A 24,944-nucleotide genomic window follows, 5' to 3' on the forward strand; every position below is an offset into this window, starting at 1 on the left:
TAAGACTGAAATTCTTACCCCTTCAGTACCAGTTCCTTCCTATACAGAGCAATTCTACAGCAGAAAGCAAGAACTGGGTTTTGTTTTGTTTTCTGTCATGGGTAGGAGAGACAGTGTTAATAACTCTAGTTTTGGTACGTTCCAGAGTCTTGCAATTGGAATTAAGCTTCTTAATCAGAAGGGTCTACTTTATCGATAAGTTGGTAAACAATTGTGCTGTAGCTCCAGTTTCAGTCAGCGGCCATCACCTGTGAAGTAAACTGTTATTATGAAGGATTCCTTCACCTAGTCTTCTCTTTAAGTGTACTCATAGAAATATATCTTCTCATTCATGCAAAGATTGCTTTTAGCCAGTCTGGAGGTTGTGACAAACATACCATTCACTAGTAAATTATTCTTGGGTTTAAAACCATTTAAATGTATTCTTTCTCTACAAAATATGGCATGATCAAGCCCTTCTCTTCACCTCGTGTCTTTCTCCCTTTTTCCAGAGGAAGCTCACCAGTGTGGAAAGGGGCTTCTCATTCACTGCCAGGCCGGGGTGTCCCGCTCTGCCACCATCGTCATCGCCTACCTGATGAAACACACTCGGATGACCATGACTGATGCTTATAAATTTGTCAAAGGCAAACGACCAATTATTTCCCCAAACCTCAACTTCATGGGGCAGTTGCTGGAGTTTGAGGAAGACCTAAACAATGGAGTGACACCGCGAATCCTTACACCAAAGCTGATGGGCGTGGAAACGGTTGTGTGACAAGTCTGGATGGAAAGGATTACTGTTCTCCATTAGGAGAAGAAGAGGAAGCAGAATGGATTCTTTTTCTTTTCGTTTTTTTTTTTTTTTTTTTTTGGTGGGGCTAAAGTTTGTGAATGAAAACAAACTCATTTAAAAACTTTTTATTTTTGACAAGTGTGAGAAGAATTTAACTTTTGATGCCCATTGAGATTTATTTCCTAAGAACTGATAAAGCAGGGAGGCTAAAGAAGTTTTTTTTTTTTTTTAAGCCAACAATAAACATATAATACAACTTGTTTCTTCCCCTTTTCCTTTGAAGCTATTTGTAGCGTTTGTGATTAAATAGTCTGTGCAGGTTCATAGACCGAAGATACTACACTTTAAACCAATTAAAAAGAACCAAAACTAAGTAGTAAAGACATTGAATCATGAAGACCTGGGATGTGCCGAGACCGTCCATATAGAAAACAGAAACCCTACCAAACCGAACCCTGTTCTGCTCACCAGTGCAAAGAGACGATCAGGGCAGCGTCAGTGGTCTAAGAACCCTCCACATTCTTGAAAGAAACAAAGGATACTATTGATTTTGTGTGTTTCATACTCTGAATTATTATATTATTTTCCCCTCTCTGGGGTTAAGAGATTTTTTTAAAATAGCAAGGTACTGACCATTCTACCATATGCCTTCACCGGCTTCTTGTACAATAATACAGTGTTTTGAGTGTGCAAACAAATTAGAGCTGGCAGCCGAATGATAGACAAATAGTGCAAATTTGCCAGCTTGGAGATAGAAAGGAATTAAACAAACCAATTACTTTCCTTCCCACCTTTTCCTGTTTATTTTTATTTTTTATTTTTATTTTTTGGATTTGATTCTGGTTACAGTGCCATAAACCTTGTTACATATGTATATCAGAATGTAAAAAAAAAAAAAAAAAGACAAAATTTATTTAAAAATATTTTTCGCAAAAAAAAACACAAAAAACTGGGTGTGTTTCTGTTGATTGTGTAAAAATTTATTTTCATTATATAAATGAAACTCATCTTGGGATGTGTCTTTTTTCCTCTTTTCCTCAACTCGGGTTCAATCACCTCTTACCTCTGGTAACTTGTCCATGTCACATAATTGGAAATAAACACATTTTTTATACAGGGGAAGAGAGATGAGGAAGGAAAAATATTCTCTGTTCTCAGTGTGAAGCAGAGAGAATGAGCAAGGAAGCAAAAGAGCTTCAGTATCGACCTGCCCACTTGTCACTTCCTCTGTTTTCACAGCTCCGCCATCTTCTACATATGTAACGCCTCTTACATAGGCGGAGCTTCAGATAAGCTCACGTTAAGGGAACGAGGGGTCTCTATACCAGCCCTTGAGCTTTGGTGATCAATCAGGTCACTGCCAGATTGATTGGTTAGCATTCCATGATCTCCCCAGTGGCTATTTGATAAATATTTGTGACAATCTGCTATTTTGGGTTTTTGAGGGTCCCACCCCTCTCCCTTCTCCACTGCCACTGGCTCACTTGACATTTTTTAACCATGTAGTGTGCCCTGAAGCAAATTTCTACTTCCTACTCTGCTGGCAAACTGCAATTACCTTTATCAGTACAGCTTCCCTACCTACTTGGTTCATACAAGGCTGGTATTCCACAGGTTCCCCATCCACAGACAAGTGGGAGTGAGTAGGAGAGGAACACAATCCAAACCTTTTCTATGTTTTATGAAAATAGATATCCAGAGGGACTTGGCCGTAGGGAATATTCATAGCAAACCGAAATTTGCCTGGGCTGAGTCAAGGAGTTGAAGAAAGCTGGTGTGTCCAGTTCTGTATGACTACATTTGACATAGTTTTGTGAACGTTTGCTTACAAATGTGATAATGGTATGTACTTGACATTTTTTTAAGATAGCTTTTCTACTAGAAGTGACTTTTTCTCTGATTAGAAAAGTGGAGAGTGAATTTCACAGGAATTCGCTGAGAGCTGTTTTGAATTGTTTGAGTTTACTAGAGTATTAATCAAGTGAAAAGTGAATCTCTTTCTATTCTTCAGACTAATAATTGGTGGTAGAGCATATTTAAGGAGCCGGGTAGATATTAATTAGTGATTTAAAATACATGGTGATTTATTAGATTTTTTTTTGTTTATTCGAAGTCCAAATATCAAATTTCTGATAGAATTTAAGGCTTATTCCCTTATCTGTTCTCTTTCTTTCACAAGAAGAAGAATCAATACAGTTTCTCTTCTTTAGCCACATGAAAATGATTTATGTTTTTTGAACTTTATGATTTTGAGACAAAGACAGTCCTGGGGCAGACAGGAATCCTGCAAGCCAGCATACCAAGAATTCTGAGAGAGACTCAGGTCTTTTTTGCCAACCTGTTTCGAGTCACTTAGCCTCCATTTCTTCATGAGGAATGTTAACCCCTTCATGAAAATAATATGGATTAACTAAGCCATTGCTCTAGAAACCAGACTCCCCAGGGTTCTGGGCCTCCCTAGCTGCCTAAACTGGGGAACATTTGAGCATTATCTTCCTGAGAAAGAGTCTCTGACCAATGCATTATCATTCTCAGAGTCCAGCAAGGCTTGCTTCATGCTGAATGAACTTAATGATTTCATAGAATGAACCTGTAATCTAGCTAATTAAAATAAAACAGATACAGCAGGCATTACCATCTTAAGTTGAATAAAACAGCAGCTTCGGCTTCTCTATGTAAATTTAGTTCAACAGTTAATACCTGTAATGCAGGGTCTCAGTTCCCTCTCCCCACATAAGAACGCAGGATATGGTGAGGCCAAAAAGGAACAATAATGGAGCTATGGATGGGGGGTTCACACCACTACATTCTCACTGGCGGCAGGGCTGAAGACACAGGAAGCAAGATCTACACGATCCGCAATCCGCCATCTGCTTCTCTGCCAACCAACCCACCCCACTTGCTAGCCACAATCCACCGTTCGCTTCTCCACCAACCAACCAACCAACCCCACGTGCTCGCTGTAATTTGCTGTCCACTTCTCTGCCAATCAACCAACGCCCCAGCACAGCCACAGCAGTTATATTAGTGGCTAATGGCTAACCGGTAACAGCTGATGGACATCTAAAAACTGAGCCAATACCTTTCCATGTGAGACCAAGAGCCTAGAAACTGCTCTCTGGGACTCTGTCCCCACAATACCTTTCCAATGAATGCATGCTTACCAGGATACAGAGCTCATATTTCATGGAAGAACTTGTGCTAGGTACTTTAGGATAAGGACAGGAGGGAGAGCAGAGGAGGTGACAAATGGAGGACACGTACAAGGGAGGAAATGAAAAAAGAAACATACACAGCCCAGCAACCACATGTTGACAGAAAATGAGGAAAGATGACCTTCTGAAAGGGTGATAAAATATGGGAAACGAGAAAATGGGAGTTTATAGTAAAATGAAAAACTATCGGAGTAAAAAGCAGGACCCAAATCCCACTGCAGAAGTTGGCTAGGATAGAATGCTAGTAAACTGCTCTAGGAACTAGATCTTCTGGAGGGTAAGAAGCCTGGGAAGCCAAACTGAACAGATACCAGACAATACAGCTATCACCTTGTTTGTGAATGGGCTCTTGTAAGAAGCCACAACACATTATGTTTTATTCCCCAAACTTTTAACATCCAGTCACAGGAAATATTGGGTTGATGTTTGGTTTCAGGCTCTAATTAGAGATAGTTTTGTGATATATGGATGTGGGTGGAAGAGAGGGTCAAAAATGACATGTAAGTACAGGCCCCCAGAAGGATGGGCAATAGATAATACAGTATTTAGAAAAACTGTCCAAACTTACACCTGTCTATAGAAGACTTCCTGCTTTTGTGAAGGTGGTAGACTGTGAATGACTGTACTTTCCCTGGTTCCTGGTTTCCTCCCCTGTGACAACCTCGGTCAATGTTTGGTGCAAGATCCATGTATCAGGGTCTGATCAGAACTAAAAACACTGAGAGATATAGAATGAGGGGTTAGTTCTGGGGTTTAGACAACAGTGCGAGCCAGCGAGGATGTCCGAGGGAGTGTGCTACTTGTGTGTCTAAGGATGGGCTGAAGTCTCTGTGGTCGGCAAGCCGCATGGGGAGGAAAGCTGGGCATGAGGTGTAGGAGAGCAAGAAAGAATGGGAGCAGGAAAACCTAGCACCCACAGTGGCCTTTTACTACCCTCCACGCTATGTGTGCCTTTGGAGACGGATCTCGTACCCAGTGCCGTGGAGCCGAACGTGTACCTGGTACAGGGTTTGTGGAGTTGAAAGAGAGCTGGAGAGAGCTGTAGGGGCTGCAATCACAGCTGCTCCCAGAGTCCAGGTAGGCCACCGGGCCTGTGAACATGTGTGTTTGCAGCCATAGCAGCCATAAGCCTGCTGCTTCCCGTCTGCCTTCCAAATTCCATGCCCATTTCTCCTAACGCTAACCTTAGGCCAGTGTCAAACAGGAAGGGGAATCCTGCAAAATGTAGTTTCTGATGTAGCTGCGTTGATATTTGACCTAAGCAGCACAGTCCATCCTGGCCAACTTGGCACCCATCTGCCCTTCTCTGAACCAGACGTAACTTCCAAAGACTTTAGAAAATGATGTTTACACCTAATGAGATGCAACTGTCACTTCTACAGTTGAAAACACACTAACCCTCTCTCCGGAAAACGATATATATCCCTATGGGCTACCTGATCCATTCTTGGGTGATGTTCATTTCTCTTCTGGTGGAGCTCCCCGCTCCCTTTAATATCCTGTAATGGACATACTGAACTATAAAGATATTATAGATTGAATAGTGCTTGCCAAAAAGATGTTTTCGAAATTTTAAACCCCAGACTTTGTAAGTGTGATCTTATCTGGAAATCGCGTTTTTGCAGATGTAATCATGTTTTAAAGAGGTCATATTGGATTAGGATGGGCTCTTATCCAATTACTGGTGTCCTTCTGAAAAGAGGACAATTTGGACACACACAAAGGAATGAATGCCATGAAATGAGGGAGGGAGAGGTTGGAGTGATGCATCTTCAAGCCAGGGAACATTCAAAGGTTGCTGGTATCATCAGAAGCTAGGAGAGACTCATGGAACAGATGCTCCCTCAGAGCCTCCAAAAGGAACTCTAAGACTTTGGTTTTGGATTTCTAGCTCCTGGGCTGTAAGAGAAAAAAATTTCTGGTGTTTTAAGCCACCCAGTTTGTGGGACATGAGAGTATAAGAGGTGTCCTTTGTCCAGACATACTTCTTCTTCCTCCTCTAGTATGGCAGAAATCCAATTTCCCCTTGGTAGTCAGTCATCCTGGCCAACTGTCATCCCATCCCGTTCCTTGCCTGTTGGTTCTTTAGCACGAGGAGCCCAAAGTGGCTGGCAGGCCGTATCAACTTCCAGTTTAATGGAGCATTGCTGGGTCTCCTAACACTAGCATCTTTCCTTTGGGAACTAAGACTTCTTTCTAGACAAGTCCCCAAAGATCTTTTGTTCTGTCGTTAGCTAACTTCAATCTGTCTTTCCTTGTTTTGGCTGGTAGGGGGAAAATCACTGATTGGAAGTAGTAAGAGGGACAATGCCAGGATCAGTGATACAATGGCAGCAAAATAATTATTATCAAAATTGAAATGCTCTGCATTTAAATGGCACTTTCCTTCCCAAGGTCTGATAACACTTTTCTGAATGTCTCTTTTGAATTCAAAAGCATTAACTGAAGAACACAGAGCAAAATACAATTATGTTGAATTTTTCCTCTGAAATAGAATTCAAGTCATGCAAAGTAGACTTATTGGTAATTGACTTATGGACATACACATGAATGTTTTTATGGCCTATTTTTGACAAAGATGTCCCAGGGTATGAGGACTTCCAGGTTTGTCTCTGAGGAAAGCATTAAGCATAGGTGCTAACACATTTCCATGTAACGGATAGGGAAACAGGGGCTAAACTTGTCGGGCAGCAGATTAAGATAAAAAGCAAAAACAAATATCTCCTTACTCCTCGTCCAACACACCAGCTAGAGGCATTTTAAATGATATGGCCCCAGGACTCCAATAAAAGATTAAATGTTTTATTCCTGGAATAGCAAGCTAGGAAGTTTCTTGTAAGATGGAAGGCGTATAGATAGAATTAAAATGAAATCCAAAGAAATATCTAAGAGAGCAGTTAAGAGGTAAGCAGGAGGGGAAGGTACAGACTACAGCGTTGTTGTATATGTGTGTTTTTTTCCTTCAGTCTTTGGACCACTATGGAGGTGATAAATGGACGTAAGCATGTCTGTGACGCTCAGCCATCACATGCAAATTGTATATGTGTTTGGACACACTCATTATGATGAGGGTGTCTGTACCTTACATCAGATTTTACAATGGTCTCAAACAAATGGGTTAAGAACTGCCAGCCTAGAAAGACGGCCTTAGGGCAGAGGTTTGACATTGCTCTTAGAAGTAAGCCCCAAATTTTACTAGCTTCTACCTAGTTTGGATCTTGCTTGCCCCCTCCAGCCTCAGCTGAAAGGCAGCAGAAATAGTGATAACATGGCAGACTCTGGAGAAAGATTGCCTAGATGCAGCTGCATGCCCTCACAACTCTGTGGCTGTATGACCTTGAGCAAGTCACTCGGTTACTTAACCCATCTGCAGCTCAGTTTCCTTATGTCTAAAATGGGGGTGATAATAATAGTATCTACGTCATCTGGTTTGGGGGCACACTCCACTCCACCACATTTGTCTTCTTCTGTTACTTCAAACACCACATTCCTTCTCACCTCACGGTCTTCGCACGAGCTACTCCTTTTGCCTGGAAAGTATTTTGCCCCATTCTTTCCCTAGATCACTACTGTACTGCTGATCCCATGGTCTCTGCTTAAATTTCACTCCACGAGCAAAACTCTAACCCCCATAGCTTGGTTCAGTCCCTCTCTGTGACCCAGTGGTGGGCTGCAGTTGGCTCCCGGTGGCTAATGGGAGCTGATTGTTAAATGCTCTGGAATTTTGTAAGCTGACAACTTGAAAGGCAACCATGGTGAGTGTATTTACATCATGAAAACTGGCAACTGCCACATAGCAACACTTTTTCTTTTTTAAAGCCGGTTTACCAACTATCCCGGTGTGTAGCACCCTGTATATTTTCTTTGTCCCAATTTTAATTATGCAATTATTTCTCTGATTATTCATTTAAGGCCTGCCTCTCTCACCCAGCTGTAGGCTCTGTGAAGCAGGAATTCTTATTATATTTGGAGTACTTACTACAAAGTCTGGCCTGGGCCCTCACCCTGGTAAAGAAACAGATCAACAAAGAAGACAGTCTGGCAAGTGGCTCCTATGCTGCTTCCTTGGGCGAGAAGAGAATTACTCAGGAATTAAGGAAGTAGAATCAGTGTGGACTGATACGCCTTCTCCTGATACTCCTTTCCATGGGTCGTGCGACATCGGGCCATTAGAAGTTCCTGACAACCACAGGACTTAAGTGACCAGGTGGGGTGAAAAAAATGTCCACCATTTTTATAACCATTCTTCTTGGTCATCTGGAGAGCCTTAGAGCTCCCCGGGAGGCTGCCATGTGTGTGCCTCTTTGCTGCTCAAATCAGCAGCATCAGATGGGACAATGTGGCTGTAAAATTGCCTGTGGATGTGCTCCAGGTGGTGCTGTGACTGCCACCGCGCGGCACTTTGCAGCTCAGAGAGGGCAGCATCCCATGGGTGGTTTTGATGCCTGAAGCCCATGAGTTGGGAACATTTAAAGACCTCAAAAAAAGACAGCCCATCGGGCTATCAGATGGAGACACTGGGCCTGTCCCAACAGCTGAACAGCAGTGGCCTGAGTACCTGCTCCCTGGGTCTTAGTGCCTTCAAAGCCCAGAGAACGACCTTCCTGGCCAGCAAGCCCCCCAAAGCGCAGGGAAAGTCAGCGATTTCCTTTCCTATCTGAGGCAGTTGCCCTCTGCGGAGGCCAGCTCTCCCTGAAAATTGACTCCAGTGGATCTGCCGAAGACAGAGTGTTGCCTGCTCTCAGGCAGAGAGTTCACCAGGCCAGGCAGACTCGGTATGAATGAAAAGTGGGTTCAGTGGAGACAAGGTGTGCAGCTGCAGGAAGGCACCAAGCCACTTCTCCACCTTGAGGATGCCAGTCTCTGAGCTGGACATAAGTAGAGAGTGAGCCCCTATACTAACCAGTAACCGCCAACACCAGTAACCGCAAACACAGCAGAATATCCTAAGGGCCTCCCAGTCTAGACCCACTGAATCCTCATCCCCTATCAGGCTTGATGGCTTGTCAGGATATGACCCATAAACTCACCTCCCAGACCCTCAAATGCACACGTCTCAGGGCAATGCCCAGAGATCAAATTGCAGACAATCGAGGACTTTCAGACAGGAAAGCAGATGAGCTGAGTTTTTTTCCAGACACCATCCTGGGAGCCCCAGAAGTTGTGACATTTTCTGATCATCAGGCCTTAGGAAACCCAAGCAAACACACAAACAGCCAGTCATTCCAGCACATGACCTCAGAGCCTCCTCAAACGAGCTGAACTCATCTGGAAAGCCTATGCTATTCACTTCCCTCCCAAACATAAGGCAGAGAGCCTCGTGGAGGGTACTTCTCAAGCTTTCATGCTTGTTAAAAGGCAGGCTCTTAAAGACGGAGTTGACAAAAGCCAAGTTCTGATTCAGTACTTCCGAGGCCTGAGATGCTGCATTGCACACTTTCAGGAGTGCCAAGGCTGCCGATGTAAGGACCACACTTTGAGTAGCAGGTCTCAGAGGACACAGTCCACAAAGAGGTAATTACCATGGAGATGAGTAGCCACAAGCACTCAGGATGGTTCTCTCTGGGACCCATTGTGGGCTCTGCCTCTGGGTCTGATTTTACTGTCCACACCAATGTCTAGAAAATATGTGACCTAGAGATAATAATACCTGTTTTTTCTTCAGCTCCTCAGCAATATCATGAGGGGAAAAAAAAAACAAAACAACAAAAAAAAAAACTTGCTTTTTTTTTTTTTTTTTTTAAGTTGTTCTTGTTGAAATATAAGGTTTACAGACATATTGCATTCCCTCCATACCCTCAGCTGAATGGTCCTTTTCAATGGGCTGGTGCAAACCTGTGGCTTGGTTAATCAGGGTCCATACGTGTCAGGATGCTTCACTGGGGCTGATGCGGTTTTTCACCCCTGAATTGTACCTGACAGCCCGTGTGGAGCTAAAAGGTCAGGGCATTCTCAGCTTTAGTTAAGCAACACACGGGCCTTCCAGCTTGAAGCTGAACCCCCTTTTACTGCTCTGGAAGTGCTTACTAGCAGAGGGCACAGTGTTTCCTCAGGCCAAAGGCGCCGGCACACATGGGGCTGCTCTGGGCTGGTTCTCCTATATTTAACACGGCCCTAATTACCCACAGGTCTCTGAGTGAGGAGGGCTGATGAGCAGTTCAAGTTCCCCGCATAGAAATAGCCCCAGAATAGTTCCAGTGTTGTCTCTAATTGCAATGGATGAGCAGACTGTCCATTAATCCTCCCCTATCAGCGTGCAAACTGGCTGCCCCAGAATAGCCCTGAGCTCAGCCAGCCCACAGCCAGCTTTGGGGCTGGTGGTTTTGTACATATTTGGCGCGGGAAGGATCTCTTCCCCAGGGATGGGTGTGTGTGTTTGGGGGCGAGGAGCAGTCTATGGATTCTGGAATCTTAGGTTAACATGGAAACAGGATGTGGGAGACACATTTTAAAGAATGCCACGTTGAGTCTAGGCAAATTGGTTCCGAATAGGTATGAAGTAGCTGAAATATGTCCTTCAAATGTCCCCAGCATGTTCTTGTGCCCTTTTACCTCTCTGTGTGAATATTTCACTCTGTTCAGTTATCCTTGCTCTGCCCTTTCTGTCTCCACTCAGTGTAGGATCTGATATCAGTCACGTACACCTTAGTATGAATGCGCCACTAATAGGTTCACACGTTTATAGCTATCTGATTTACAAAGGTTATTTTCCTTTACACATCCATTCTCTTAGGCCCTCAGCATTCTTGTGAGGTTAGCAATGGCAGGCATATTCTCAAGAGGAAATTAAGGCTCAGTAAGTGATATTTGGTGAGTACCCTAAGATCACACAATTAGCAAATGATAGATCAAAAATGAAAACAAAACAGAACCAAAAAAAAAAACCCAACCAGATCTTTTCTCTGATAGTTCTGGGAGATACTTGTTTCCTTGTTGAGAAATATAGTATCTTAGTTATGGTCGGGATGATACCATAGAAAGAGAACACTCTGGAATCAGACAAATTGGGATTTCAATCTCTCTGTATTTGGGCGTGTTGTGAGGATTAAACAAGATAATGCACATAAACAACTCCTATTCAGCAAAGTGAGAGTAAGAAGGGGAACAAAAAACCCTAATTCCATCGTGCTAAGCTACTTTCCCTTGGGGAGAAGATGAACCTTTCAGAGCACAGGCATCCCTGGCCCAGACTTCCTTCCTTCTTCTCTCTGCCTCCCTCCCTCCTTTCACCCCTTCTCCACCCTTTCCCTCTCCAACCATTCAGGAAGCTCATTGTATGTGCTGCGTTCCAGGAGAGACAGACATTTGGAAGTCAGGGTGCCCCCAAGTTCCAGACCGTTAAACCCAACCCATTGTCTTTTATATCCAACTACCTCTACTGTCTAGAGACAAAAGAGAAAGAGCTCAATGGAAGAGAGGAGGATTGTAAACTTTGTTGAGTAACGCTAATGCTCCAGGCACTGTTGGATGTTTACATAAAAACATATAGTATTATATATTATTATATCAGATGTTAATATTACATATACGATATATACCTGTATGTGTAAAACTGTATTTAGTTTTCACAGAAAACCCATGAGGCGTTCTTCCCATTACAGAGAAAAAGAGAAGTCCAGAAAAGGTAAACAATTTTACTGAAGGAAAATATTGGCTCAACTTATGTACTACCAGGAAGGACTTTAAAATTAACATGTTAAAGATGTTTAAGTATAAGGGAAAGAAAATAATTCAGAAAATAATAATAGGAAATTATGAGGGAAAACAGACACAGTGAGAAGGAAAAATAGAAATTCTCAAAGATGGGTGTCATGCAGGGTCTCAGCTCCCACTCCCCGCACAAGAACACAGGGTGTGGTGAAGCCAAAAATGAACACCAATGGAGCGCAGCCCACCCATGGATAGGGGGTTCATACCACTATTTCTCGCTGGCGGCTGGGCTGGAGATACAGGAAGCAGGAGCCATACGATCCACAATCTGCCGTCTGCCTCTCTGCCAACCAACCAACTCCCCAACGTAGCCACGGCAGTTGTATTAGTGGCTAATGGCTAACCGGTAACAGCTGATGGCCACCCAGCCACAGCAGATAACCATCTGATTACAGCTGACGGCCATCGAATAACCGAGCCAGCACCTTTCCATGTGAGGTCGAGAGCCTGGAAACTGCTCTCTGGGACTCTGTCCCCACAATGGGAAAAAAAGGTAATTAAATATAATACAATGCACAGGTTAAACAGTAGACTTACAAAGATAATTCTGAGTAAACCACCTGCAATGTACTACACGAAGATAAGTAAAAAATTTAGAGGAAAATCTGAAAAGACAAAAAGAACAGGAGAGGTTCTGACAAACGTCTAATAGAAATTCCAGAAAGAGAGACGAAAGACAATGAGGTCAGGTAATATTCAAAAAGATAGGACGGGGCAGACGGGTGGCTCAGTTGGTTAGAGCGCGAGCCCTGGGCAACAGGCCTGCCGGTTCGATTCCCGCCTGGGCCAGCAAGCTGCACCCTCCGCAACTAGAATGAAGTCAATGAGCTGCCGCTCAGCTCCCGGGTGGCCCGATGGCTCAGTTGGTTGGAGCGCAGGCTCTTAACCACAGGTTGCTGGTTCGACTCCCACAAGGGATGGTGGGCTGCGCCCCCTGCAACTAACAATGGCGACTGGACCTGGAACTGAGCTGCGCCCTCCACAACTAAGACTGAAAGGACAACAACTTGACTTGGATGGAGCTGATGAGTCTCGGGAAAAACACACTACTGTTCCCCAATAAAAAGTCCTGGAAATACACACTGTACCCCAATAAAATCCTGTTCCCCTTCCCCAATAAAAAAAAAAAAAAAGATGGTACTGTAGTAGAGAGTCCAGTAATTGATAGGAGACATTAGATGCACATTGAAAAAGAGCACTGAGTATCAAGAAGGATAGATTTATTTAAAAAATCAGTACTTAGATATACCACAGAGAAACTACAGAATATCAAGGAAAAGTAGAAAACCTTAAAAGCTACCAGAGAAGGTTTTATTTCTAGTAAAGGACTATCTGGGCCAATGCTCATACTAAAAATAATTAGTAAGTCTGGACAAAACAAATAACAAGCGCTTGAAAACATCAGAGAACTGATGCGGTCATTCTGAATCATGAAAACAAAATCCAGAGAGGTAAGCGGCACGTTTGGGGATGCTTTAACCCTAATCCAGCTCCCAATTCTGGAAAAGGCAGCTGAGAGGCTGAAAAGCTGAGCAACGCTTTTGGCAGACTGAGAAGACCAAGGGCAACATTGGGGTTCACAGTCCTTCAAAGAGGGAAGGACACTGGCAAATCTCCCAGGTGTTGGGTTGGTAGCCCAAGGGATCATAGACTTGAACTAAGGGAACATAATGACACAAGCTTTCACAGAGTTTGTAATCCAGCTTTGCAGCATTCCAATCAATTATTGGATTAAAGTGAGCCTGGGATTGAGTCCTCCTAGCACTAGTCAAGCTGAGACATATAACATCATCCAGAGTTTCAAATGATTTGTACCATTTCATGTATCTTCATATATGACCACAAATAAGTGGGAGGACATGACTGAAAAACAAGAGAATAACAGAAAATAGAAATAGATCCACAGAGAGTCTAAATAATGGATATGGGTTTTAAATTATAGGCTCACTTCATAATTCATGACAACCTGAGAATTTTGGAAAAGAACTAGACACTTAAAAAATGATGTTAATAAAGTATAGTAAGTGAAATTAAGAAATCAATGAATGATGGGTTTTAACAAAGATGAGGCCTAGGTAAAGAAAGATGTGGGAGCTGGAAGATAGAGTAGAAGAAAATTTTTAGACTAAAGGATGAAAAAAATAAAAAGATGGAAAATACATATGGACAAAGTAAAACACATATAAAGGAATACATATGTGAGTCAATGATATGTATATGAGGAAATACATGTGACATTGTGAAAAGCCTAATATATGTGCAATTAAAGTCCAAGGAGGAGAGAAATTGGAGACAAGGAGAGTAGCAATATTTGCCTAGGTAAAGGCTAATATTCCTCTAAAACAGGGGTGTCCAAACTGTGGCCCACGGGCCAACTGCGGCCCACAATCCATTGTTAATTGGCCCGCAGCAAATTCCAAAAATATATTTAGTTTACTTAAACAAACCAGGTGAGGCAATACGTACATCACCTCGAGTGAGTGGCCCGGCTGTTTGTATATTTTACTGCATATGGCCCTTGGTGAAAAACATTGAAAAAGTTTGGACACCCCTGCTCTAAAACATCAAGCTAGAGATTCAAGAAGTACTATGAGCCTTAAGGACACACAAAACAGAAGTCACACCTAAACAAATGATAGTTAAGCTTATTAAAAAACAAAGATAAAGGGAGGAGCTTAACAGTCACCAGAGGGGAAAAAAAAAATGACAATTACATTCATTATTATTTCGAATAATAAGTAACATTTAAATATGAAAGAATTTCCTTTTTTCTGGAATGTGAGATGTATACATTACAGCTCATTTTTTTTCTCTCCATCATTTCTCTTCATTGGATGTTAAACAAAGTTAAACTGACCTCCCTAATTATTAACTGTTTGGGAATTTCATTCATCCATTCATTCATTCAACAAATGGCCACTGTGTGCCAGGCACTGCTCTAGGACTATGAAGTGACTGGAATATATTATAGTGACACTTTATATGATTTATTTAAACCACTACTTTTATTTTTCTTGCTTTCAATGCTTTTTCATTGTTTCTTCTCTCTGTCTCCATATCCTCATACAAAGAAAACATGAAAAGCACAGATAGCATACGTGAACCCACATCATTTGATCAGCATGTGTTCTGAGGGCAATAGCTCCAGCTAAGACAACACTTTAATTCAAGATGGAGCTGCCTTGTGGATTCTGTGTGGAAATGACTTAGAGAAGAGGGCCTAAGCAATTAGAGTCCACACTATCCTCACAGGGACTCTTCCGTTTATAGGCAAAAGGTGGACTTAATAAGGCCATGACAAAGAAATGTACAAAGGTGCCTGTGTCCCTGGAGAGGTATTTGGTTGAGTCATTCACGACATCAAATTAGATCCTGGGTTTGTCTTACATTTCTAGGTGTTGTTACTCTGAAAAGATCAGAGAAGGCAAATGTCACCGTCACTTCTGGCCTTCAGTCTCCGACCAAACCTCCTCCCCGCACTATCTCTTTTAGTGCATCAGCACGAAGAGATAACGCTAGAAACTTCTTACCAAGCAAGCTGAAGGGTCGTTGTCGATTATCTTATTCTTTGGGGGTCCATACTCACCTTTTTAACAACTCAAAATAATATAGGATAACAGAAACAAAGCATCTTTTCCTTGCAGGTAAACTCAGCTCTTTCTATAAACACGACAATGGGCAGGCTTCATTGTACCCAACCTTGAAATACTGTGATATCCTAGTGGTGGGGTGGAGAGTGGGCTGAAGAATTGGGGCAGTTATTTAATTAACAGCTTCTCACAGCTGTTCCCAACAGGAAACGAGGAAGAATGCTACAGACAACTGTTGGGATCCCAGATGAGGACACCACCACTCCGATGCTTTTTGAATACAAAACTCCCTTTGCCAAAAGACCTTGATCCATTTTGGGAGAGGGATGTTAAAAGCTGTTTGACCTTCCAAAGGAACACTGCCCCGTTTATGTTCCCTTTAGATTTAACTCTTTTGTATTTGTGTAAGGAGGATAAAATGTGTTGGCGAGACAGAGACAGATTGAAATATGAGAGATTAAGAAATGAAGGGACAGATGATCCACTATCTTTTCTTCTGGCCAGTAACTGTCCGAAGTCCTATAATTGATTGGCACTTACCTATTACTTGATTGACAATGTGTTCTTCCAGCTTAATGAGGAAAAAGAATGTGCAGTAGAAAATGTATGTATAAGCCACACAGGAACGGGCATGAAATAATTACAGGATAAACTACCAGGTGTTGTAGTCCAAAGGGCATGTATAACAGAAGGATATGGGACATTTCCAGACATTCATTCTTCTCCACAATGGGGGGCAGGGAGGAACCAAGATTTTAGAAATGCGAGTTTTTCTTCCCATTACAGGGAGCGTGATTAAATATCTCCACTGACACTGCTAGAGCTTCAAAAGATGTTTGAGGCAACCAGCTGGAAATAATAGCATATTTTCAATGGAGAGAGAGAGCGCGCGAGAGTGCTATAGTGTTATCCAAATGGGAGATAAAAAGTTTTCTTTGATAAGAAAGATCTGGCAACCCATGGTTTGCCGTTTGTTGAAGCAAACCCCAGCCTCCCTGGTCACTCCTTGGATGACGTTCCTCTTTATGTGTTTGCTCAAAGTCAAGTGAGTTTGGAGCCTGAGCGTGAGGAAGAGATACAGGCAAGCAGATGTTCTGGATGGAACTGCACAAGGAAAGGCCCAGGAAAGGATGAAGGAGCAGCCAGGAAAGGATGAAGGAAACCTCAAATGCTGCAGCACCGAAATGAGAGCAGGGAAGTGTTCCCTAGTTGAACTGGCTAAAGAGCATGACCTGGTCCTTAGTGAGATACAATTGGAAATTACTACCCAAGGGGTATTTGTCGGGTGAATGTAATCATATATTCAATATGGTCAAGGGGTAGTCATTGGGTGAATATAATCATACTGGAGTTTCTCGGGCACAGAGGCGGCTCTAGAATTTAAATATAGGAAGACATAGTGTTGGCAATCTGAATGGTGGTGGGTGGCTGGGACCTTTACTGGAGGCTGCATTTGCATACAAAGCATAAGGCTTTTACTTAGACTAACATCTGTTTGGGGTGGCTTGAGTGGGGCCTGAAGGCTGTTGTTATTGGGTAACCTCTAAAGATTCTCCAAATCAGTGTTTTGTTCTACCCACTCTTCTCATATCATACTGTGCTTTTAGTTATTTCTGTCATAACGTTCTGGTGACTGTGTAAAGCTCTGAACATGAACAACCTTTTTGGGGGTATTGACATAGACCCAACTGACAAGGACAGCTCAGATTATAGCATCCAGTGAGGGCAAACCGGGTAAGTGACTTTCTGATCCAATGCTGCTTTAACGAGGCTTAGTTACACTGTGTGTGTGTGTGTGTGTGTGTGTGTGTGTGTGTGTGTGTGTGTGTGTGTGTGGTGGGGGGTGCTATGTGTTACATGCAAACAGTATATTCATACTTTAAAGCACTTGTGGTCTCTTACTGGGTTGTTTGGTTTGGCCAGTTCTCTGTTTCACAACACATATACAAATTTCTGGGGGCTGCCTCTTACTCCAAATCACATGGCGATAGCACTATGAGCCCAGGCATTGTCTGGAACTTGTAACTGTACTTTGGGTCACTGGTCACTGCATGGGGAATAGGGAATTGAGCAAGATGGGCTATGAATTGAGCAAGTCAGAACTCCAGGAATTTAGAAATAGGCAACAGATGAGAGGCCAGTTTCTCTCTGGGTAATTGGACATGCACTCTCTCAGTTTGGGAAATGTTGATGTCTCTGATATGTAGGAGAAAAAAAAAAAAAAAGAAAACATATTCTGAAAGAACAGAGCTGAGCTGAGAGGAGTCGAGAGAACTGCCTGGATATCTTACAACTTTTCAAGTCTTGATTCTCTTTCCTTTGCTCAGGACAGGCTTATTTTTTTCTTGGCTTCTCTGAGCTCTTCTGTACTATAGTATTTACACTACTATTTTTCTCTTGTTATTGCTTAAACGTCCCCAAATGGTTCTTGTTACTTACACCTTCAAGTGCTCTCACTTGGAAAGTGGCTCCAAAATGTTTGTAATCCCAAGAAACTTGAACATCTGACATCTGCGAAATAGATCCCCTGTCCTGCGTCCTAATGTTGGGTCGTGCCAGAAGTTGTCTTTAAGTCTCTATAGACTGTGAGTAATCACTATTAATAGGTAAGTCCTCACTTTAGCGAGCAGAGGTTGAAGAGGAATTAAGTATAATACATTATATTCGTTGTCAATGATGATTCAACTTGATGCCATGAGAATAAGTTCAATGTTATTGTACATCATGAGAGAACAGAAGGGCGAAGCAAAATCGACATGTATGACTAATGTCTGGAAGTGAGTTCCCAGTCTTTAAAGGAAACAAGACACTGTCATCGGTGCCACTTGAACTCATCCCAGTTTACTCTGACAGCCATCTGGTGACGTTGTTATGGGTAAGTATCAAATTCCCCAAATGGAGAAAATGAGGCCTAGAGGGGTAGGTATTCAAGGCCTTTTAAGAAAAGAATATATGAGTAACCTCCTCTTTTGAGAAGCTTGTGCTCAGCCGCAATTTTAATCATAAATGTAATATATGCTCATTAAACATGATTTTGAATACAGAAAAAAAACTACCTATTTCCCGTGGAAATATTTCAGTTTATATCTTAAACACATATTTTTTTTCCTTGTAATTATTCTTGGTGCACAACCTGATATCGAAAGTATTTCTTGAGTTCTTATTGACCTTAGTGATAAGATCATTATTAGTCTTACTGGTTGTTTTAGTAACTGTATCATATACCATCTTGTATGCTATGTTTGCTAAAATACGGTCTGTTTTAGATATGAAGGATGTGTCTGTTTTTTCCACAACTAGGCACGTCCCCAGTGGTATCTGTCAAATTAAAAGACAACATGTCTATAATTAACTCCAAAGCTGCTCTTTCCTCTGACTGCATAACCTTCTCATAGCTCACTCCTCATCCATACTGCTGCTTCCTTCAAGGTGTTTGTCTTCGCTCTAAGCTGTTCATTGCGGAGGATACCAATTTTATTTTTTATTTTTTTTATGTTGCCTGCACTCCGCTCCCATCTGTAAAGCTGCTGTCATTTTATCTGGCAATTGTCCATGTGTGGCTTTGCTTGCTTGTCATACTGCCAGATCCTCCCCACCAAAACACTTGCTATGAAATGAAAGACTAGTAATCTCTTGTGGAAAGAGAAAGGAGGGGAAGGAACCAGAAAGCAAGCAGGAGGTAAACGAGCACTGCTTTTAAATTCCCTGCTCAACTCAGTTATAATGTTCGTATTTACTGAATGACTGCCATTGGCTGTATTTCAGATAATGTTACCAGTTATTACTACCCTTCCAGCCTTGCATGACACCCTTATTATTGGGCCATAGTGAACCATCCTAATTTGCTGCCTCAACTTTTAGGTACTACCTTAATGAGGCAACATACTGTGGAAGCTTTACAAATATAATATCTTTATGATGGGGCATGTAGTGGGCATTTCAACTGCCTTTTTATCCAAGAGCGAATAATTTACGACACATTTCTTGATTCTGAGACTCTAAGATGGTGCCTGCTTTCTTGAAATACGATTTTCCTTTGGATGTTCTCTCCGTTTACTTGAGACTTCCTGCCTCCTAAAAAGTCATTTTTTTAAAGACCAGTGGGCAGTTGAAAACATACCTCTGACACCTTGTGAAATTGGTTTGATTTTTAAGGAGAAACAGGTGGGTCCAATGAGCAGACACATAAAGAGAAAGGATTATTCTTTCAAATTAAAGGGAAGTCTATTGACTGTCTTGCTGTAAGTCCTATGTTTTGGGTTTGCTTTTCCTTTTAAACCAAAACATGACCTCTTAGAGTGGAAAAGGAAAAGGGGAACAGAGATGAGGACGAGGTTAAGTCCCATGGTTCCTCTTTTGGTGACATGACTTCATTATCACTTAGTGAGCAAACTTCTGCTCTGGACCTTCTCATCCAGTTCCATGGGCAACACACCCAAAGCCTGAGCAGTCTTGGGCCAAGCTTACTGAGAGGCACGTGTACCTACACAAGTTAATCAAAACCACATTTAAACATTACCTCAAAATTATTATAATATATGATAATTAGGCTGAATGCTTAAACAGTTTATGTAAATAACTATAATTAGTATTACATTTATACAATCTAATCAAATTTTACATCGCGTGTTTCCCCGAAAATAAGACCTAGCCAGACTATCAGCTCTAATGTGTCTTTTGGAGCAAAAATTAGTATAAGACCTGGTATTATTTTAATATAAGACCGGATCTATAAAATAAAATAAAATAATAAAATAAAATAAAATAAAATATAACATAATATAATATAATATAAATAAATACCAGGTCTTATACAATATAATATAAAACCAGGTCTTATATTAATTTTTGCTCCAAAAGATGCATTAGAGCTGATGGTCTGGCTAGGTCTTATTTTCGGGGAAACATGGTATTTTTCTTCCCTGGGATATTTATCCAATATCCTTAATCTGTATTAATATCACCAACTTTGCCTAAACCTGTGTACATTTTGGTCTTTGTTTTATTCACATTCTCTCTCTGAACACTTCTCACTTCAGATGATGAATGATGTTTATGTAAACACTTTAACTGCACCTCGTGTTAACATCCCAATAAATACGTGTGTGTTTTTTTGTTTGTTTGTTTTTAAAGGAGAGAAAACTGGGGTTGAAGGTGGTCTAGGAAGAGGGAGAACGCTGGTGATAAGATCCAACATGTTCAGACATTGCACACTAAGAAATGCAGGACTGTGATCCCTAAGAGAAGGGAAACTGATGAGATAAGTGCCACAGTTCCTTCCATTTTTTTCACAGAAGCGTTTTCTGGGCCAGCACGTAGGAGGCGGAGCCCAAGCAGGGCAGTGCGCTCAGAACTGGGCAACGCAGAGACAAAACACCAAATCCAGAAGCTGTGAGAGCAGCAAAGCTCTGGGGAGCTGAGGAGCATTTGGTCAAGGAGAGGATCCCAGGCCACAGAGGCATGCACTGCAGCATGGGTGCACCTTGAAAACATCATACTGAGGGGAGGAAGCCAGACACAGAAGACCACAGAGTAGATGGCTCCATTTACGTGAAATAGCCAGAATAGGTGCGTTCATAGAGACAAAAAGGAGATTGGTGGTTGCCAGTGTCTGGGTCTAATTAGCCTGGGCTTTCTTTTTGTGGTGATGAAAAATGTTCTGAAATGAGATCGTGGTGATGGTGGCATGACTTTGTGACTGTACTAAAAACCACTGAATTGTACATCTTAAAAGGGTGAATTTTATGGTGTGTGAATTACATCTCAATTTTTAAAAAATTAATAACGCACCGTCTCTCCTGACCTATGTACGGAGAATTCTTACTTTCTCTTCTGGTGCACCTGGGAAAGCGAGACTTCTTTCTGTTTCGGTGACTCCAGTACCTCGGCTGGGGGGAGAGAAAGGAGCTAAGGAAGCAGGAGCCATATTTCAACTTCCTGCCGTTTGAACCCAAACACAAGTCACCTCTACAGCGGACGTCTTACAAAACGCAGCCCACACCCAACATCTTCCCTGTCCGCTAAAGGAAGGGTCAGTGGTCTTGTGCTTCCTCCATCACTTCGTGTGAGGTTTCACTGAGTGCTCTCAGAAAGTACTTAGCGAGTACTGGATCAGCTGGGAGTCTTGCTAAAATGCAGACTCTGATTCAGCTGGTCAGGGGCGGGGCTCGAGAGGCTGATTGACATGGCTGATCCACAGATCTTACTCTGAATAGCAAGGCTCCAGGCAGCATGTAAGCATGCATTCTATTTACCAGGGAGGGCTCCCTGGAGGAGGAGGTTAGCTCAGGTTTTGAAGGAAGAAGGGACATAGATTGTTTACCAGGGCAGACAGTAATATTCCAGAAGGAAAAAGGTGGTTGAAAAGTGGAAACATGTAAGACAGATGCTAATAATAATAAGCAGACTGGCTCAGCAACTTCAGAGAGGTGAAGATATATGGCGGAAAAAATAAATAGCAGAGCAAGGAACTTCCTTCGGTGGCCCTCTCTTGCTCTCTGGACGTGTCACACTCAGCCAGCCATTCTGAGGCTGTGTTTGCTGGGGCACCACTGATGTGTGAGCTCTTCCGAGGTATCAGTCTGGCTGTGCAGTCAAATTAGGAGAGGAAGTTGTGGAGTTATACGTGTATTTCTTTAATTTTTTTTAAACGCTTCATTCTCTTCTCAAGGCAGAGCACATGTTTCCTGCTCTTTTAAAAAAGTGTCTCATGACACTAGGTATATGCCTTTTCAAAGGTGCCAAATGACCTGTCTTTTTTTCTCTCCTTTTGAAATGGTGATTTCCAATCCTGACTGCACATTTGAATAAGCTTCCTAGAAACATCAATGCTTACACGTCATCTTTAGACAGTTGGATGTAATGGGCTTGAGGTGGGGCCTGCAAAGCAGAATCTTTAAAAAGCTCCCCAAATAATCTGAATGAGCAGGTACTGCTCTCTGATGGAGATCTGAGCCGACTCTGCCTCCCCCTGGGAACACAGCAAGGTCCCCACCGAGCTTCCATGAATTCCCCAGTATCAAGAGGCTGGCCAGAGAGCCAAAGGCGGGGCCAGTCTCATCAGTTCTTCAAAAAGTGACAGGTTTCCTGAAGGCATGTTAGGGATTATATAGCTGTGGCCAATGGTTGCCTCTGTGAGCCCAATTTAGGCCCACGACTTGCAAAGATTAACTCAAGAAACTCACACTTGCAGTGCTTTAAGAGGGGTGCTGATAGTTTGTAAGAGAGGCCCATAAAACAAACGGATCTAAAATTTAGAAGGAGAAGAGGATTCCCCTTTTAAAAACAAAATTGGTTCAGTTGCTTTGAATTCATTTGGGAAGGAACCTAACCTCAATAGTTACAAGCAGCTTGGCAAGAATCAGAGAAGCCCCCACATCAGTTTTGGGGCACAGAACGTTTATGGGGAGCTTTATTTTATTTATGTGTTTCATTTTTAAGAATTTGTTTATCCTCCTCTTTTTACTTTAGTGAAGTAAAATTTACCCATAATAAAATAGATTAAATGAATTACTACCTGCCAAGCAACTGGTCAACCTGGCCCATAGTAAGTGCAGTAGAATTGTTAGCTATGTCCATTGTTCATTGTTCAAATGTGGAAGAAGCACCTTCTCTTTTCTCAGAATCTACCTCAGATACCACAGATACAGCAGTGAATAAAACTGACAACAATGTCACTCAGTGGAGCTTTCATTCTGGTGGAGAAATCTGTTAGTGTTCACAGTTTTAAAATATTATTGTTGTTCTGATGGACATAAAGTGGTATCTCGTTAGCCTCCTGACTAGTAGTGCATTTCGTCATCTTTCACTTATAATTTTGACATTTCTACTTGCATTTCTATGGACCATTTATATATTTTTTCAACTACTTATATTTTTAATCCTTTTTGTTTAGTATGTGTATTCATACTTTTTGCGTGTTATTAGGTTGGTACAAAAGTTATTGCAGTTTTTGCAATTATTTTTAAACTTTTTAAACCACAATTACTTTTGCACCAACCTAATGTAAGTTCTCTTTACCCAAATCTATGGTGTGTCTGTTGATTTTCTGTGTGGCATCTTTTGCCATAGGATTGTTTTAAATTTTTCCATCATTATTTTATAGCTTTTAGATTAAAATATTTCATTAGATTACATTGTACCTGTTTCCAAAATATTTTGGACAAAAATGTGTTTTTTTTACATGTATGTCTTTAATCTGTCTGTAATTGATTTTTTAATATGGTGATACGTGGGATTCTATGTGTTTCTTCTAGAGGAAAAACAAAATATGCTGATACCATTTCTTAAATAGTTCATTCTTTTTCTACTGAATTGAAATGAATATTTAACATCTTGTATATACTGTATGTTCCACTTCTGAATTATTTAGTCTATTTATAAATCTGTTCCTATATCCATACCATATCGATCTGCTCAACTTTCTTTTTGGGATGTGTTGATATCTAATTAGCAAGCCTTACCCCCACTGTTCTTTTTCAGTTGCCTTGGCTCTTCTCGGACATGTATTCATCCATATTCATTTTAGGATGATTTTATTTAATTTTAAAGTGCAGGAAAGTAAATTGGAATTGGATTAAATTGATATGTTAATTTTCAGAGAATTGATATTACGTCTTTCCCTTCAAGAATATAGTATGCCTTTACTTTTTGTTCAGGTAAGTTAAAAATTCCATCAGTTCAGCTGGTTATTCTGTTGGGGCAAAAAGTTGGACAGATTTTTCACTCATATTAAAGTCACTAAAGTTTTTAGGTCTTGGGTTTATATAACTTGCATATCCTATGTTTCTTTGACCATGGTTTGGTCTCTTCACAGACTATTGGGATTAATGGAGAACATTTAGGCTGTGGAGTTTATGATTAATTTTAATAGTTGCTTGAACTCACTGGCATAAAAAAATCAAAAGTAAAAAGAAACCAAAGAGGGGCGGCCAGATGGCTCGGTTGGTTAGAGCGTGAGCTCTGAACAACAGAGTTGCCAGTTTGATTCCCATGTGGGCCAGTGAGCTACACCCTCCACAACTAGATTGAAGACAATGAACTGCCACTGAGCTTCCAGAGGGGCAGCCCATGGCTCAGTTGGTTAGAGCACAGGCTCGCAATAACAAGGTTGCTGGTTCAATTCCCACATGGGATGGTGGGCTGCACCCTCCACAACTAGATTGAAGGACAACGACTTGGAGCTGATGGGCCCTGGAGAAACACACTGTTCCCCAATATTCCCCCACGAAAAAACAAAAAATTTTTTTAAAAGACATTTTAAAAAACGACAAGAAACTAAAGAGAAAAAAATAACTGAGGATTGTGATATACCATGTTTCCCCGAAAATAAGACCTAACCAGAACATAAGCCCTTGCATGATTTTTCAGGATGACATCCCCTGAACATAAGCCCTAATGCGTCTTTTGGTGCTAACCTTAATATAAGACCCGGTCTTATTTTGGGGGAAACACGGTAGTGTCTCTCCCCTGACACCCACAAAGAGGAAACTGAGAGATAAGAGTAACAATAGTTCCCATTTGAGTGACTACCATGTGTCAGGTATGTGGGGTTTTTTTTCCCCGTCTTACTTTTTATCCCATCATCTCTATGATGCAAGTATTGGATTCCAATGTGATTGTCTGGGAAATCAAGGCTCAGAGAATGTCAGTTTC

The 24,944-nt window shown here is 41.7% G+C and overlaps 1 protein-coding gene across 2 annotated transcripts in view; it reads left to right on the forward strand.

The window, feature by feature from the left end:
- The window catches only part of DUSP10 (dual specificity phosphatase 10), a 39,310-nt gene extending 37,528 nt beyond the window's left edge, over positions 1 to 1,782 (forward strand). For both annotated transcript variants that reach the window (XM_019740887.3, XM_019740816.3), the window contains one exon: positions 492 to 1,782. In XM_019740887.3, coding sequence (XP_019596446.3) covers positions 492 to 757 — 266 coding nt within the window. In that variant the 3' untranslated portion in view covers positions 758 to 1,782. The remainder of the gene's footprint in view (positions 1 to 491) is intronic.
- The last annotated feature ends 23,162 nt before the right edge of the window (positions 1,783 to 24,944 follow it).

Source organism: Rhinolophus sinicus, chromosome 6, assembly GCF_057876585.1.
Source record: "Rhinolophus sinicus isolate RSI-liver-muscle chromosome 6, RSI-T2T, whole genome shotgun sequence".
Lineage (NCBI taxonomy): Eukaryota > Metazoa > Chordata > Mammalia > Chiroptera > Rhinolophidae > Rhinolophus > Rhinolophus sinicus.